The sequence below is a fragment of the Rhamphochromis longiceps genome, linkage group LG3, assembly GCF_057381845.1.
Source record: "Rhamphochromis longiceps isolate RC_006_pf linkage group LG3, R_longiceps_female_GT1.1, whole genome shotgun sequence".
Taxonomy (NCBI): Eukaryota; Metazoa; Chordata; class Actinopteri; order Cichliformes; family Cichlidae; genus Rhamphochromis; species Rhamphochromis longiceps.
Window position 1 is genome coordinate 42338924 of NC_140559.1, and position 19217 is coordinate 42358140.

The window sequence follows — 19217 nt, forward strand, 5'->3', positions numbered from 1 at the left end:
TCTCGCGGATGTATATAAAAAGATCGGCTGCTGTAAGCTAGGAAGTGTTCTGACTGCGGTCGACCAGCCGGTGATCTTCCGTCCTCTCACGCGCTTGAAACATGGCTCTGAGCCGGCTGGAAAGAGCTCAGGTATGGCTGTTGAAGGCGGTCACGGAGGTCCTCGTCATCGTTTTTCGCTTCTTCTCCCCTCGGAGACCTGCTCTGTCCGGGAAGAAGCTCCCGCCCGTCAGAAACCCGCTGCTGCTTATGTCGGCGACGCAGCTCGCCAAGAAGATCCGGCGAAAACAGGTGTGTACCCGGTCAGACCTCCCGGCTGGAGGAGGAGAGGGGTGTGTGTTTGTTTAACACTTGCTCCAAGCGAGTAGATTTAACCATCTTCATGTCAGTTTGATTTAGACTCACATAAGCCGGTGTTAAATCTGGAGGTCATGGGTTGTCATGTTTCTTACATCCCCTCTTTAGCTTCTATTTCCATTCTTATTTCTATTTTCAATCACTGGAGCTGAAGCACCTTGGTCCGCTCCTCAGGGACGGTTTCCCAACGCTTGCTTTCTGCTCCCAAGTCTCCACGCCCACAGTAAGACAGTAACACCTGTGGAATAACAACACACCTGTGCTGCCTGTACAGCCAGAATGGGAGCAGCCTTTTGTCGGGCTGTGCTTTGCTCCAGACAGATGTGTGGAACTTGGAGGTGAACAAATCATGTACTTGTTGCTAGGTTTTATTGGAACGCACACATGGCGCATGTGCAGGTGCTGCTTTCATGTGGCGCTGGAGCGGTAAATGCTGATTAATGAGTTACTCACAAATGTTTTAACAGCTTTTGGACAGACATTCCGAGATGGGATGAGATAAAAGAAAGTAACATCTTTAGGAAAGACTGCTCAGTGATAACATTAAAAAAAAAGAAAAGAAAACTACAATAGTGCAGGAAGCAGGGGTTCCCAAAGTGTGGGCGCGGGACACCCATTTGGGCCGTGAAGCTGCTGTGAGCTGCGGGCCCTGAGAGGAGAGAGAGAGTTTTCAATGATTTTATAAAACAAACAAACAAAAAAACCCAAATAAGACTGTTCATTTTTAATTTTAAACTTGTATCCACCTTAGAGCTGGGGTGTCAAACATAAGGATCTGGGGCCAGAATTGGTCAGGCAAAGACTCCAATCTGGCCATGCACTGCATGGCTCTGGAATGGGAGGGGCATGCATTTTGTATTTTTAACAGATAACAGCTTCTGTGACATTATACCAAAGTAATTAAGTAATATAAAACATTTAACAAAAGATGTTTTTTCACATAATTGTTCTGAGTAAATAAAAAAATCTTCAGTGTTATAATTAAACGATGGTCTGGGCAATGACCTACTAGAACTTTACTAGAAGTAATCTCTTATAATTTGAGCCCAAAGACTGCTTACTACAGTATGGAACGCCAGGACTGCCATAATGAATTAATTAAATACACCATTAAATAATTAATTAAATGTGGCAATAATTAATTAAAATTGGAATTAATTAATTAAATAAATAGTTATGACACATGTAATTAATTAATTATTGACACATTTAATTAATTATTTATGTATTTCACATTTTAATTAATTATTGACACATGTAATTAATTAATTATTGACACATTTAATTAATTATTTATGTATTTCACATTTTAATTAATTATTGACACATTTAATTAATTATTGACACATTTAATTAATTATTTAATGATATATTTATTTATTTCATTTTGGCAGTCCTGACGCCTGGCTCTCGTCATGAAATAATTTTATCTGTCAGCCTCACCCATCAAACTCAGGGGGCGGGGTTAACGCTGCCCATGCAGCTTCTCTAACATTTGATTGGTTGCCGTGCAAAGTAAGTCAAAACAGGTCGATCCTAGATAATCGATTGCTTGTGTAGACTTGGGGCAGCCAGTTATCCCAGAATGCAGATCAAATCACAAGCAGCAATGGTGGTGGTGTAGTTTTAAAATACCCCGTTTTTCTGTCACCAGCTACACTTTTAACAGTGTTTTAGCCGCGAATGTCGCGACGTATGTCTGGTCAGGTTGTCAACATAGAACATGTTTGCAAAAGTGCTCAGATGTTTTCAGAGATTTCACTAGCTCTGCTAACAGTTAGCATGCAGAGTGCACCGAGGGGGTTACGTTAACCGGTTTGTTTACATATTCCACTCTCCGTGTTCCACATGTTGCATTCGCAGATTCTCATTTTCACCGAACGATCGTCTCTTTCCGCCTGGTCTTGTGTCTCTGTGCTTCTGTAACATAAAGAACGAGCTGACATTTTTCTCACGAAACCAGCGATCAGCTCAGCAGACCCTCAGTTTACCTGCATGCATCCTCCTCCTCATCTGTCAGCTGTTTAACACCTGCTGCTAATTCAAGAAACACGCCTAGTTACCTGGTGATAGTCACAGTTTAACTGGGCAGCCGGTGCTCGATATAACGCAATGTCAGTGCATTTTTCTGCACAAGATAAGTAAATATAGTGTTTTCCCCGAGCGCAGAGCTGCTGGAGCTTGTTTCCTTACAGAGCACTTTATTGGCGAGCCAGCTTTATCAGCGGCTGATGTCCAATCACCAGCACACAGCTTTCAAACCTCAGCTGAGTTTTAGCTCTCAGTGGTTAAACGCTGGACTTCATTCACTCAGGTTCTGTCTGTCGGGTCACGTTTACTTCGCTGTTTTATTTACAACTGAGCAAATCGGTTTGGCTGAGGTTAAAGTTACGTTTCATAACTGCATAGTTTCACAGACGTTTAATGGTTCACTGGCACATGTGTTAGACTGAACTATCATCTAAATATCATCTGTTTTTTAATAGTTATTCAACTGTATTCTAAGCACCAGCTGTCTGTTAGAATGTGATTTTTTTTCTCTCTCTGTTGGCAGAGGTATAAAAATGCGCAGGAAAATCTGACATGCATGGCGAACTTCACCGACGATATTTAGGGAGGAGTAAACACACATCAAACATAAATGAACCATTTGTCTGTCTCCATAATTGAGAGAATTTTCTCTTCTTATGTCAACACTCTCTCTCTTTTTTTTTTCTTTTTTTTTGCTTTTTCGGTCATGTTATGTTTACCTGTCAAAGGCTTGTTACAAACTATGAAACACATTGTGCAGACTTCTGGATGTTAGAAGAAAACTAATACTGCTCATGAATGAGACTAAAGGCAGGAAGGTGTCCTTTAAAACTAAACATGTTAATAGGACCTCCCTGTTTATATCATAGTTTATGATATAGCACGTGTATTTCAGTAATAGCCTGCTGAGGCCACTATACGTGCTGGCCTCATATCAAATGTGAAGGCAGACTGAGTCTATGTTTGACGTTTTTTATATCTAATCTTCCTTTTCAAACATTTAAACAGCAGCGAGTCTGCAGCTGAGGGAATACAAATTCAAATTGTCGGAACAGGTTTGCTCGTTTCTTGGATTCATTTGGTGATTTATTAAATGTATAACTGTTATTCTAATCTGCTGCTGAGTCTCTTACACTTTTCTTTATGCTGTATATTTTCACGTCTCTGGAATAGTTGGCAGTTAGATAGTCAGCTGGGAAACTTTGTGTTAACTCATGGAGCTGAGGATATCGTGGATATGCTGACCTCGCTGCGTGGTGTACAGAGCGAGGTCAGCATGATTAATATTCACAATAAAAATATTAGCCGAACATCATGAAGTCTGTATGTGTTTCATAGTGTCGAACAACCTTTGTACAGTTAAAGCCAGCAATTACTACATGACGGAAACACCAACGTTATCTCTTTTATGTGTTTATACACAGGTCACGCTGATTACTGAACAAAAACCCAAAGATCAGATGTTAAACAGATTTATTTGCTCTCTCTCCTCCTTAAACATGTTTTTAATGTTAGTTATAATTCAGAATTGGCGACTGAAACACGTAGGACACATAAGAACATCAGGAAATAAAACATCGATAAATATAACCTCAGTAAAAGAAGTCAGCGGGGGTTACTACAGCTGTGTACCGGGGCCTGCGCTTTGTCGGTGGGATTGCTTGCGAGGCGAGCGGGTCTATCCCACGCTTTGCCGTGAGACTGGGACGACATCTCCGAAATCATCGAAACACTTTTGCAAAGAGGCTGTATCTTGACAAACCGACCAGACACATGAAGATTAAACCACTACATTCTCGGCTAAAAAAATATTAAAACGGTATTTGGTAACACACAAACAGGGTTTTTCAAAGCTCAGTTCTGTTAGCTTCCACATGCCGGTTGTTGTGTGCTAGAAACAATGGCCACCAGGCCAAAGCAATGGTTTTGACTCGATCAGCGTTAACCCCGCCCCCTGAGTTTGATGGGTGAGGCTGACAGATAAAATTATTTCATGATGAGAGCCAGGCGTCAGGACTGCCAAAATGAAATAAATAAATATATCATTAAATAATTAATTAAATGTGTCAATAATTAATGAAATGTGTCAATAATTAATTAAAATGTGAAATACATAAATAATTAATTAAATGTGTCAATAATTAATTAATTACATGTGTCATAACTATTTATTTAATTAATTAATTCCAATTTTAATTAATTATTGCCACATTTAATTAATTATTTAATGGTGTATTTAATTAATTCATTATGGCAGTCCTGGCGTTCCATACTACAGCACCATTTCTTTATAATGTAGAAAAACTGAGATGTATGGTTATTTGCACTTTTTTGTCTTATATTAAGATATCGGGAATTAAACGTGTCTTTAAACCTCTTTACAATGACAGTTTCATTGGTCACACCTTGAGAAACGCGCACCTTTCGCGCACATATATACTTTTAGTATGACTCCAGTGTGGTGTGCAGGGGATGAGAGGCATCATCCACAGTACTAAGTGCTTTCCTCTGTATCCAGGACTGAATCATCATCCCCGATGAGCTCATTGAGTCTATTTGCATCAGCTGCTCCACCGCACAGTAGCATAAAAGCTGACACTGAAATCACCAAGTCTACTGAGGGGTGGGGGAAAAAACAGGCTGTTACTGAATGACCTTTCCTGTACAGGGCCCCTTTGTTTTTAGATTACAGTATCTTATTGTAATCTAATTCACTCTGGATAACTATATCAAACAGAAGGCTTGATGTTTGGTGGTAGGGCCCTGTTTTGGACATAACCTGTATAAAAGATGGATGTAACTTTTGGCCAGGAAAAATGAAGCTAATGCCTTAAACCTGCATTCTTCCTAATGACCAGCAGAGGGCGATTCCACTGATTACAGAAAACTTCTGGCCTGACAACGTTTACAGAGGTCACTTCTGTAAACTCCTTATTTCCTGATAATTTCCTTTGGTCTCAGTTACTAGTTTCAGTTAGGGCTGCTCGATTATGGCAAAAATGATAATCACGATTATTTTCACTGAAATTGAGATCTCGATTATTTGACGATATTTATTTAACCCTTTAAGACCTACTATAGAACAAAGTCCGCCAGAGCTTATATTATTTTTTTTACATGTTGTAGTGCCATTTGTGGGAGCATTTCAAGTTGCTATACAACTGTTATAGCCCATTTTAATAATATGTATGCATTAAGTCCATAGTAACTACATTAATTACAAAAAAGTGCAATAAACTACAAAAAAATTGAAAATCATTTTTGTTTTTTTTACATATATTTCTACTTAGAGAAATTTAAGAGGTTTATCCCTCAAAACTTTAAATACCAAAAAAGTTGCAAAAAATAGTTTCCCACCACAGGAAATTTATTTTGAGTGTCTTCATAGTTTTATTTTTGAGATACACCAATTTTTATATACTGCAGGAAAAACGAAAAAACAATCCTATGATGCAAATTTGCAAAGAAAACAGCAGGTGCATCAAAATAAACTATTTCCAGCAGTGCAATTCGAGTTCTAAGCATCCCAGAAACTATTCAGAAAAGTAAACATGACTTATAAAAACACCAGTATAGGCTTTTAAGGCCTACAAGTAAAAAAACTACATTTTCCGCGAAAATGACGTCACTTCCGGTTTCGGGCAGGAAATGGCGGACATGCGATAGTTCGCGCTGACGTCTGTTTCATTGTGGGAAGTGTTACGAACAGCTGATCAGATCGGCAAAGCGTGTTTCTGGAATATTATGTTTTTGTTGCTGCAAGCGCTTTTTATGCAATTTTTGCAAAGCTTTATGTGGAAGGAAACCGTGACCGAGGACAAGCTGATGGCATCAGATGTAAGTACAACTCCTCCGGTTTCATATGCAAAAAAAATTATTGCGCTAGCTTACACGGTTCAGGTTCTACAGGGATTTAAAAATAGTTACGCAAAACGGAGCGTGCTGCTCTGACCGGCTTTAAAGGGTTAACAATGACTTTAAAAAATAATATAAAATAGTGTGCAACACCACTGAAGTTTTTTTTTACCTCTCTTTTCAACCAACAGCAGTCACTCTCCTCTCCAAATAACTTCTGCTTAGCTTTCCGAGCTTCCCTCGGGTCCTCTTAATCAGCGGTCCCCAACCTTTTTTGCGCCACGGACCGGTTTATGCCCGACAATATTTTCACGGACCGGCCTTTAAGGTGTCGCGGATAAATGCAACAAAAAAAAAAAAAAACTAGTACCGGTACCGAAAAAAAGAAGATTTATTCATAACACACGTGAAAAGACCCAGGAAAACCGAGTTAACAATCAAAACGATAACAAAATAATGCTGAAAACCGATTAAAAACCCTGAAAACCATACATTTCACACCTGAGCCTCAACTCTCGCGGCCCGGTACCAAACGACTCACGGACCGGTACCGGTCCAAGGCCCAGGGGTTGGGGACCGCTGCTCTTAATTGTTGTGACGCGTGTTCGAATTGCAGAGAGGTGCGCTGGATTTGCCCCATGGAGCAGCGCGAGAGTAAAGCATGAGGGAGGGGCTAATAATCGGCTCAGTCATTTTTAATGATCGTTGAAAGCCCAGATCGTAATCGTGATTAAAATTCGATTATTTGAGCAGCCCTAGTTTCAGTAAAACAAAACATAAAATCCATTTTTTAGTTTATGGTTATTGTAAGAGTAGGAAAGGATTACCCTGGTAATGCTAACAGCTTGTCAATCAAAATTGTTAGCCAATAAGTGTGGAGTGTCACTGGCACATCCACTGCTCACTCATAAAAAACATGTTGATATTAAGTGCTCAGCTACAGACTTCAATGACACATCACTGTAGCTTTCCTCCTTCTTTTTTTTTTCTTTTTTTTTTTTTTAAATAGCGTCTGTGATCCTGGGAGAGCAGCAGGCATCAGTGACAGGAGACGTAGCAGAAACAACTTGAAAGGAGGAACTGTGGGTTGCAAAGCGGCTTGCAGCTGTAGAGAAGCTGAAGCAGCTTTTATAATCCACCCTAAAGACACTGAAGTCAAAACCTTATTTCCTTTTTTAATTTTTTTTTTCTTTAGGACAAATCATATTCAAGTTTCACCCTCAGTTTGACTTGTTTTCCTGTTCTGTGACATTCTTTCTGCAATGAACCATAACATGTCCTTACGTGGTCTAAATGTTATGTCCCTGCAGGTGTCCAGCGTAGAGGTGGTGCAGGCTTACATTGACAGGATCCAGGAAGTTAACCCTTTTGTGAATGCTGTTGTGAAAGACAGGCAAGAAACGATCATCTCTATTTCCCTGATGTCTGATAGTGTGCTCTTGAGCTGCAGTTATTGATTATTTTGTTGACAGGAAGACAGAAACATTTTCCTGGCCCAGCACAGGGTATGATGATGTGAGGCTTTTTTTTTTCTTTAACTCAGAAATGAAACTAAAAATGAAGATGTATCAATATATCAGCCTTGAAGAATGCCATCAGACTATTGGGATAAAAACATGGTGTTTAACCTTAGCAGTGCCTGATGTGTGTCTGTTCTGTCACATCACGTTTGCTGTGGGTAAATGTGCAAAGGTAGTGTGAGGAAAATATAAAAAAGATTTAAGTGCTGAAGTTTTCTCAGCAAATGAAAACATGTAATTATAGTGACAATACAATGCACAGTTTGCACTGCTGTAATTTGACATTTTACTAGCATCAGGTCAAAATCTTTTCCCTCTAAATTTGTCAGTAAACGTAAACTGCATTTCTGTCTGTCCAGGTTTGCTGCTGCCCTCCAGGAGGCGGCTCAGGTCGATAAGCTGATTGAGGAGGAGACTGGAGGAGAGGAAGTGCTGGAGGACCGGCTGCCTTTATTAGGAGTCCCACTTTCTGTGAAAGAGTCTTATGCCCTCCAGGGTAACTTCCAGAAATTTAATCTCCCGTCAGCTGCGTGAAACTTGACACTTTACTGTGGTTACCTGCATCAGGTGACCTCAGTTTTACTCAGTATTTGATACTGTTAACATGTCTCAGTCCACACATGCACTTTGGACTGTATGTATGCAAGTATGCATTTAAGCGCTGTAAATCCTCTTAGAAGGTTTTACTGTGGTAGTTAGTTTTCAAACTTCAGTTCTGGTTTTTGACTTGCTGTTCACTGAAGGAGAAAACTAGAAGTCAGAAACGTTTTCCGTCAGTTAAAAATGATGCTGAGGGAAAAGCAAAGCTGTTAGTCTTTAGTTCTAGTTAGTCACTGCAAATCCACTCTGCACATGTGACACGTCTCCCTTCTGCAGGCATGCCCTTCACTACAGGCCTGGTCTCCAGGCGAGGGATCGTGGCCACAGTCGACGCTCCACCTGTGGCCCTGCTGAAGAGAGCGGGTGCCATCCCGCTGGGTGTCACCAACACAAGCGAGCTCTGCATGTGGTATGAATCGCACAACCACATCTATGGCATCACCAACAACCCGTATGACCTGGAGAGGATACCGGGAGGAAGCTCAGGTTAGCAGCCGGTGTTGAGACAAAGTTGAATTTTTTTAAATTTTTTTTTGCGTCTGTTTTTGTTGCCAGGAGTCGTCCTGGTTTTAATCATATTACTGAGGCTCTGGCTGTGGTGCTTTTATTTATTTTTACCTTTCCCTGCTTTCAGGTCTGGTTGAATGCTATTTTATGTGGAAAATGTTCAATGATGTCTTGTATGCAGAGCTGTACAAAATCTAAAAACCTTGTGATGTCTCTTTCTGTCTTTGTGTGTGAAGACTACACTAAACCTCTGTGAGCTGCTTTTTTTTATTTTTTATTTTTTTAAGGCAATTTTAAGCGTAAAATCTGCAACCAAACCATCGTTAGTCGAGTTGCTTTATTTTTATAATAGTAACGCTGCTTATTTCATACATTTAATGAACAAATACATTTTATGTTGCCATTTTTTTCCTCAAAAACAAAAATGTTCGTATCTGCAGGTAAACGTACTTTGTTGACTCTGTGAGGACTTTTATTGACAATAATGGTCCAGATAAAGTCCACTTCCACTGACTTATCTCTGCTCTCTCACTGTTTATCGCCTGTTCCTCTGGGCTCAGGGGGAGAGGGCAGCATACTGGGAGCGGCAGGTTCAGTCATCGGTGTGGGCTCAGACATCGGCGGCAGCATTCGTATGCCCTGTTTCTTCAATGGAATATTTGGCCATAAAACTACTCCAGGTAAAAGACACTGGCTGTGAGTCTGATAACCCCACATAAGCTAATGTTGTAGCTCTGTTTTTGTTTTGGTTTTTTTGGGGGGGGGGTTAGTAGCAGTTAATGAGGAAAAACATGTGACAAGGATCACTCATAGACATGAACCTCCAGAGGATTATCATGTGTGCCTGCAGCTCCCCTCTGCTTCTTTTTCAGCTTTGCCCACAACTTTACAGCTAACTGCTCGCATAGCACAGTGGCAGTTAAAGCCCAGCTGAGGACACAGTGGAGCATTTAGGAGCTAAACAGGCAGGTTTGTCTCAGGAGATTTCTGTTCAGCGCTGTTAAAATGTGCATTAAAGCTTTCTACGCTAGTTGTTATCTGGGCCCTCTTCGCAAACAAGCTGTGACTGAAACAAAGCCTTGGGTTTTACATTCATCAGGTGGACAGAAACTTTGAAGGAGCAGCTGCTACCCACTGCACCAGATTGAAATCTTCATGTATGACAGCGTTTTGCTTACAGATTGTTTGTAAGGCTGACTAATAGAGGAAAAAATACTTTTTCCTTTAGGTGTCGTGTCCTGTGAGAATCAGTACCCTCCTTCCTCTGGCAGGCAGGAGGAGTACCTCAGCTCTGGTCCCATGTGTCGCTACGCTGAAGACCTTCTGCCTATGCTCAAGATCATGGCCGGACCCAGAGTTGACATGTAAGGCCCTGCTGCTGTTGCTTCATCTGAGTGTAATTCGGGGCTAATGTGTTAATTCTTTTATTTATTTGTATTAGTTTATCTACATGTATAAGTGACACAGTGTGCAATCTGTGTTCATGCACAAATACAGTTCTTATGGTGCCAAGGTAAGAACTGGGGCTTACTTAGAAGAGGCTGGAGACCTTCTAAAGCAAAGTGTGTGTGCGTGTGATCAAATTATGGCTAACTGGACACACCCACATTGATAAATTGATAGCAGATGTTTCATATCCCTAATCTGCACAATAAAATGCATCCAGCTATCTCAGTGCTAATTTTTTTTTTTTTTTTTTTTTAGTGCTTCATGGATGTGATAATGATCCACACGCAGTAACATTTTATACTCTCCTAAACTTCTTACATTTTATGTGACTGACGATTGCTCGCACATAAGAGGATTTTGGATGTTGGCTTAAATGTAATATTTTGGCCACGATGATAAACTAACTACATCATGTCTTTTGTCTTCTTCGTCCCCATCACCCCCCAACCATATCTTGTTAAAAGGGAGATTTTCCTTCCCACTGCCTCAAATTGCTTCCTCATATGGGGTTTTGTGATTGTCAGGGTTTCTTTCTAATATATTCAATTCCTTATTCTTGTATCTTTCCAATATTTAAGGCTTAGGGAGTGGCTGCAGCTCAGGAGATGAGGCAGGTCATCCACTAAGTGGAACGGTGGTGGTTTGATCCCTGGCTGTTCTAGTGTGCATGCAAAGTATTCTTGGGCAAGATACTGAACCCCAAGTTGCTCATCGATGCGTCCATTGGAGTGTCAATGTTAGAAATAGACAGCACTTTAAAAAAGTGCTTGTATGATTACGTGTGAATGAGTGAATAATGCATCTTGTATAAAGCGCTTTGAGTGCTCCACTAGAAACCTGCTACATAAGAACCAACCCCTTTACTTTTTACCCTACAATATAAAGCAACTTGATGTCACTGTTATGATTTTTATTATTTTCTTTTCGCTATTAAAAATTCTGAGTTTGGCTCACCTGTTGTGAAAACAACCTAAAATAAAACAACTCAGTAACTATGAATAATTTTGATTTAATTTAAAGAATATTGAGGTTTTCTTTGTTTTTGTGCAGCCAAACGCAGGAGATGCCAGACATAATACAGGTCAAAGGAGCTTGCAAAGAAAAGCGTCTGGACTTCTTTAAGTTGCTTGAAGACGTTTCACCTCTCATCCAAGAAGCTTCTTCAGTTCTAAGGTCAAATGGTGGAGAGTCCCTTCTACGCTCTCCAATCTTAGAGGTTTACAAGTTTGTGGACAAGGCTCAGCAGGCCCAACACTCTAAAGGAAAAGAAAGACAACGCAGGAAATTTCACACCTTGCTTTCTAAAACACTCCTCATTCTGAACCTACACAACTCGGAGAAGAAAACACACCTGAGGACAGTCAGGAGAAATGGGTGAAGAACTTTTCATCTCACTGAACCTGAAAAGAGGGTATTAGCCAAAGGACTCAATTTTGCCATTTCTCCGCAACAGTTGCCCATAGTGGACCTCATCACAGCCACAGAAACAGCCATACGGATTAATAAATTATCACAGACAGAAGCAGAGCAAATCAGGATGAAAGTCTCAGCCACGCTCTCCAGTGCCAGAGTCCCTCCATCCAACCTCACAATACAGGAAAAGAAGGCCGTCGCTTCCCTGAGCAAAGACCACAACATCACTGTTTTACCAGCTGATAAGGGAAGATGCACCGTGGTCCTAAACACTACAGATTACCATACAAAGATCACTACTCTCCTCAGTGACAACAATACCTACGAAGCCTTAAAGCGAGACCCCACAAGCAGCTACAAAAAGAAAGTTATAGCTTGCCTTCAAGACTTTGAAAAGGACAAAATCATTGACCGCCTTTACCCAGGGGATGCCATACCCTGCATTTACGGACTTCCTAAAATCCACAAGGAAGCTGTCCCACTCAGACCCATAGTCAGTAGCATAAACTCAGCCACTTACAACATTGCTAAACACCTTGCTACCATCCTTGCTCCTCTCATGGGGAACACCCCACACCACATCAAGAACTCCACCTACTTCACCGACAAGGTCCAGAAACTTACCCTGGATCCAGATGAAACCATGGTGTCCTTTGATGTAGTCTCTCTCTTCACTTGCATACCCACCACGGAGGCCGTGGAGACTGTCAGAAAACGACTACAAGAAGACAGCTCCTTGGAGGACAGGACCAACTTCACACCCGATCAGATCTGCACACTGTTAGACCTCTGCCTCACCACTACATATTTCAAATACAAAGAAGGCTTTTACAGACAAAAACATGGCTGTGCCATGGGCTCCCCCGTGTCACCTATTGTAGCCAACCTTTACATGGAGGAAGTGGAAAGGAAGGCTCTTGGCTCTTTCAAAGGAAGAGTACCCAGCCACTGGTACAGATATGTGGACGACACCTGGGTCAAAATCAAGACACAAGAAGTGGAATCCTTCACTGCGCACATTAACGCTGTGGATAAAAACATCCAGTTCACCAGGGAAGACACAAAGGACAACTGTTTGCCTTTCCTGGACTGCGCTGTGCACATTGAAGAGAACGGCAACCTCAACATCGAAGTTTACCGGAAGCCCACACACATGGACCAGTACCTCCTCTTTGACTCCCATCACCCTCTGGAACACAAACTTGGAGTAATTAGGACCCTACACCACCGGGCAGAACATGTTCCCTCTAAGCCTGAAGGAAAAAAGAAGGAACACACACATGTAAAGGAAGCACTCAAAACGTGCGGCTATCCTAAATGGGCGTTCTTAAAGTCAGCAAAGTGGCACAGAAAAGAAGACCAGACACCAGCGAGGGAGGATAAGAAGGACAGACGCAACAACATTGTCATCCCCTATGTAGCCGGTGTATCAGAGAAACTCAGGAGAGTTTTCTCCAAGCATGACATCCCAGTGCATTTCAGACCCAGCAACACGCTCAGACAGAAACTGGTTCACCCGAAAGACAAAACTCCAAAACACAGACTTAACAACGTGGTGTATGCTGTACAGTGCAGCGAGGAATGCTCAGACCTCTACATTGGAGAGACCAAACAGCCACTTCACAAGCGCATGGCACAACACAGAAGAGCCACCTCCACAGGACAAGACTCAGCAGTCCATCTGCATCTTAAGGATAAAGGACACTCTTTGGAGGATGCCAATGTTCACATTTTGGACAGAGAGGACAGATGGTTTGAAAGAGGAGTGAAAGAAGCCATCTATGTCCACTGTGAGCGACCATCTTTGAACAGAGGCGGGGGTTTACGACACCAACTCTCTGCCATCTATAATCCAGTTTTTGAGATCCCTTCCCAGACGCCTTAACACCCACTCACATCCTGGGCCATCTGATCTCAGGAACCCAAAACTCTGGCTGATTGGGACCCACACCCGTTTTCACACCTTGGGTCAGGTGATTAGAGGATCATCAGGGGTCCTTTGTCCCTCTGTGGGGGGGGATACTCCCACTGGGTTTAAATCTGGGACTCTCCATCATTTGACCTTAGAACTGAAGAAGCTTCTCGGATGAGAGGTGAAACGTCTTCAAGCAACTTAAAGAAGTCCAGACGCTTTTCTTTGCAAGCTCCTTAGACTACGATGACCTGGATGACTAAGAACCTTCACAGAAACATAATACAGGCATTTAACTACAGAGAGGTATTTTGGGTAGCCTGCGAACAGGGTTTTACCAGGGCTGTAATAACGTCAGCACTTGATCTCGAGGTTTCATTTACATCAGCATAATGGACACATTTGTTTATCAAATGGTCCAAAATTACAAGGAATTGTATAGATTTCTGTCACAGAAGATTCTGACTCAACACAACCAAACCCCAACTGTGTTTGTTAGCTACAGTAGTTCAGCAGTGCTGTTGATTGTTTCCACTTGTGCTCACAGGTTGTCCTTAAACACAAAGGTCGACTTAAAGAAGCTGCGGTTCTTCACCATCCCTCATGACGGCGGCTCTCCTCTCATAACCCCCGTCAGCAAAGAGCTCGTAGACATTCAGAGAAAGGTGCGTTGTTTTTTTGGTTTTTTTCCCTGTCTATTGCAGAACTCCTACACACTTAGGAGGAATTGTTTTACACTTTAAATCCTCGTGTGGTCTTCCACAGGTAGCCGAGCGCCTGGAGGCGGACCTCGGAGTGAAAGTCCAAGAAGTGCATTTCCCTGAGCTCCGCTACAGCTTTCAGATCTGGGACACCTACATGGTCCTTCCTGACAAGGAGGGCAAAGTAGGTCCAGAACATTAACTTTACAGCAGACAAAGAGTCAGCGGGTGAATGATGAAGACAAGGGAGAGAAACAGGCATTGGTTTCTTGCTGTTGCCAGGACTTTCCAGCTAATAAGGCACGTCTCACTAAGAGAGAAAGCAGGCTGAGTCTTAGTCACAGCACCTATTGTAGTCTGCTGCCCAGAAATGGTCGCCTAATCTGTTTAGCTGCCTGTGCACGACACACACACACACACACACACACACACACACACACACACACACACACACACACACACACAGTAATGTTTCTGCCACTTCAGAGGACAATACCCGCATCTAGATTTCCTGCAGACGCCTCGCATTAAACCAAGTCTCCTCATTAAAATGTAAAGCTTTACAATGTGATCAGTTTTTGTTTCTAACTCAGAGTTATGTGCTTGGGAAGAGATTTATGTGCCCACATAGTTACATCCACACAGTTCTCTTCAGCTAATCTGAAACGTTTCTGTTACCAGGCTGTGAGTTAGTCACAGGCAGTTTACTGCTACTTTCTACTTTAATGCAGATCACCAGTTTGATTTAAAGTGAACTTACTATGCTTTTCCTTATTTTATGTCTTATACTGTCACAGTGCTGGATGCTCATACTGAACATGGCCATGGAGTTTATTCTTTTCCTACTATTGGCTCTGTGTGATGTAAGGGGATGTCCTTATGTGGTCTTCTCAGGCACAGTATAAGAGCATTCAGTGATTGATTGCATGTAGTTGCAGCGATCATCTGATCATCCAGAGGTTGAGCCTCGTCTTTAATCCGTCTCTTTGTAATATGAGACTCAACTCAGTTGGTTGTATTCTAGTTTTATTCTTATATAAAAGCAAGGTTGCTGTATTGAAGTTAAATCACCGTCCTGTATCAACTACATCAAATATCAATGGAGGTACTTGTTTGTGTTTAGAGAGGAACAGATTTGCAATTCCTTCTGATTTATCAGTTAGTTGACATATTGCTACACAGATTGAATTGAAGACACCAGCTGATGAGTGATCACAAACCCAGTCCCAGTCTTTGAAGCAACACTTTCAAAGGCAACACTGCAACTTCAGTGGACATGGTTGCAGTAATTTTTGTTTTGCTCTGGTCTCCAAGTACTGTAGCATAAAAGGGTTGTGGTAGAGTCCAAGAACAAAAATATGGGTAAACTAGGTATTCTTTAAACCAAATCTATATCATTCAGGCATCTAAATGTACCAAGTTAAAGAGAGCTAAATCAAAATGCCCAGTATAGGAGTTAAGTATTGAAACACTGGTTTCCAGTCTTTGTTGTTTCTGCACTTTTTCTCAGATCAGATTTGTATCTTGTCTGTATTTTGAATCCCATAAGAACCAGTGAGGTGAACTTCGCAACCAAAACCCAAAATGTATGTGGCTGTACTATTTTTCTTCTTTCCTTGACCCGTGAATCATTTCACACCCACCTGTTGGGTTATACAGTGGTCCCTCGCTATAACACGGTTCACCTTTTGTGGCTTCGCTGTTGTTGTTTGTTTGTTTGTTTTACTGCGTATTGTTCTGTGTCCTGATTGGCTGTTGACCATTGTCAGTCAATCTCATGTCGTGTCTCCTGTACAGTACAGAATGCGTTCAGCTTGTCAAATTTACATAAATCTTCGATCGCTAGCAGTGTGACTCTGAAGTGCTGCACTGTATGTTTGTAAGTTTTCTCCCCAACAAACACAACACTGGCGACAAAACGTTTTGCACCGTCAAAGGCAACTACAGGTGTGTTTGGTTTCATTCTATAATACTGGACTTATTTTTCTAGAAGGTTTGAACTTAGTGTTTAAACAAGAGAGAAAAGTGTGAAAATGTTCATGCCTGTCTGAGAAAAGTGTATAAAGTGTGTAGTGAGGGGTTTTACAGACTTAAAACATTTATAATAATTGTAAAAAATAAAGTTGGCTACTTCGCGGATTTTACCTATCGGGGGTTATTTTTAGAACGTAACTCCCGCAATAAACGAGGGACCAGTGTACTCGTCTTTACAAAGTGGGCAGTAGAGTGGCATCACTGCAGTGCAGGGATCCCAAAAAGATTTTAGAGCTGTCACTCAAAAAAGATTAGTGACACAGCCACTCTCCTCTACTCTCTACCCCTGACATCCATTTTTGTGATATTTGACTGAAGTGGTTTCATGACGGGAACATTTTTGTGGCCTGTGGGCTTCTGCTGTTTTCAGGTGCTCAATGACTAATAAATCATTACTAACTTTAAACCTGAGCCTGGTGTAGTGATGCCACACAGGTGCAGGTTACTGGCACGATAATGATGACAACTTGGACAGTCTGTCAGCAGAAAATAGCAACCATGTTTGAGAGGAAGCAATAAAGAACATGGAGAAGTAATACAGTCTGTGTCCTTTCTATGACCTTTAAAAGAACTGAATTGTTTTTGTTTTGTTTTCTCCCAGCCTCCTCAGATGTTTGCTGAGTTGATGGGAGAACCAGGACGACCAGCTTGGCCTCTGTGGGAGCTGCTGAAGTGGATGATAGGAAGATCAGACCACACCCTCGCTGCTATCGGTAAAGGCTGCAATACAGACTTCCAAAGTGTTCAATAGTAGCTCTCAATTTAAAAACAAAACACTGTTATATATAAAAATGATTAAGCAATAAATGAATAAATAGCATTTAAAGTTTCTGTGAACCGACGTCTTCAGCTGTGGGCCTGATCGAGATGACTCGCATGTCCAAAACACCGTCCTCCATCATCCAGATGAAGGAGAAGCTGCAGAAGGAGGTGGATGAGCTGTTGGGTGCTGACGGTGTTTTCCTTTACCCCTCTCACCCCAAAGTGGCCCCCAAACACCACCACCCGCTCCTAAGACCCTTCGACTTCTCATACACCGGTCAGTGGCGTTCCACTTCTCACCTGATCTTATTTTAACAGCCAACATCTGCACAGCAACATCACGATTAATATCACAGACATTAAAATCCAGAAACCGCTGATCTGCTGGGACTTTCCCACACAATCATTTACAAAGAAAGGTCTGAAAATGGGAGAAAATGTTTCACTCTCAAAGCAGAATGCTGCTTCAAATTGATGGGTTGGCAGTAATTTGAATAACTTTGGGCCCCTCAGTATCAGCTGATTTTAAACCCCACAGCCTGCCTGAGTATTGTTGCTGATCATGTCCCTTTATGACCACAGTGCACCATGTCACAAAGCACAGATCTTCTCAGACTTGTTTTTTGACCGTAACAGTGAGTTCCCTGTACTCACATGGCCTCTACTCACCAGTAGAGCAACTTTGCATTTTTTTGGAACGGGAGACTCGCATCATGGATGTGCAGCAGCTGTGTGATGTTTGTTGAATCTGTGCCATGAAGAATTAAAGCAGGTCTGAAGGCACAAGAGGATCCAAACCAGTACTAGTGAGGAATACACAAAGCTCTTTGGTGGTCAGTTTTGTTTTGTTTTTTGCACCTGGACTCTTGCAGTCTGTGTGCAGGTTATCCTTTGTGCTTTTCAGTCACATCACTTTGCAAAATAACCTTTAACCTCCTAGGACCTGGCGTCCACATATGTCGACATCACATTTTGGGTTATTTAGACTAAAATACTCAATTTTGCTCTACATGGGCCTGATATCCACTTACGAGGACATTATACTGCTACTGTTCTATCAAAGTTGTAAACGAATTTCCTCATGTGGCTCTCATTTTTCTTAAAAACAAAACTAAGGTTGAAAAAAAAAAATCTGGTAATTCTTTGTTTTTACATTCATCGGGCCCCAATATGACCAAATATCAAAGAGAAATTAAAAATGCATGTCGTGGAAGAGTTCGGGTCTTAGGAGGTTAAAGCTCAGTTGAAAAAAAACTGTGGGAGACTTCAAAACCTTTTTACATCCTGGAAACTGTCTGTGATTTATCTTATGTCTGACAGTCATTTTCGAAGTTGCTATTTCTGGATTATTGCTGTTAAAAAGATTTATTCCACGTATTAAGACATTTTTCTTTTTTTTTTTTTTTTTCCCCCCCTCCATACACAGGTATAATTAACATGCTGGGGTTGCCAGTGACTCAGTGCCCTCTGGGTGTGGGTGAGGAGGGTCTGCCTCTGGGCGTGCAGGTCGTTGCAGGGAAGCTGCAGGACCACCTGACCCTCGCTGTGGCCCTCCACCTGGAGAAGACGTTCGGAGGCTGGAAGGACCCCGGAGCAAACTAAAAGCACACGCTCACACAGTAGCAGTCATCACCAAGCCTGCAGAGCAGGTGTGGTTTGGCTGAGGTAGCGGTACTGCCTGATGTAGTACACAGAGAGAGCTAGAGTCGTTGCTTTGAATGTTTTAGTAGGAAAGATTTTGCACTAATAAGAATTCAGTCATGATTTTGTCATCTACTCTTTTCACAGACTGCCATGAACCTGAGCTTTAACAAACTGAAAGGCTATCAGCTCTCTCTGAGCATTCACTGTATGACATAGGACAGGGTGTTTGTGTAGACAAGCCTCGCACTGTTAGACTTCCCTGGTTTTTCCACCTGCTTCACTCATGTACGTGCAGACTCATTGTTACTGTTTTGACTTTCAAAAGGTCATTTTTGATTGTTTATGTTCACACTCGCAGCCACCCAGGTTGTTACTGTCGCTCTAACTGATTGGACCTCTGCAAACACTCAGCGTGAACCTGAGCAGAAGTCTC

General features: G+C 41.8%; 1 protein-coding gene across 1 annotated transcript; it reads left to right on the plus strand.

Annotated features, from left to right (window-relative positions):
• faah2b (fatty acid amide hydrolase 2b) lies at positions 1 to 19217 on the plus strand. The gene is made up of 11 exons (XM_085398430.1): positions 1 to 290; positions 7553 to 7635; positions 8122 to 8258; positions 8639 to 8848; positions 9430 to 9549; positions 10098 to 10233; positions 14191 to 14308; positions 14409 to 14528; positions 16980 to 17091; positions 17229 to 17417; positions 18567 to 19217. The coding sequence occupies exons 1-11, from the start codon at positions 102 to 104 to the stop codon at positions 18740 to 18742; spliced, it is 1590 nt and encodes a 529-aa protein (XP_085254556.1). The 5' UTR covers positions 1 to 101; the 3' UTR covers positions 18743 to 19217.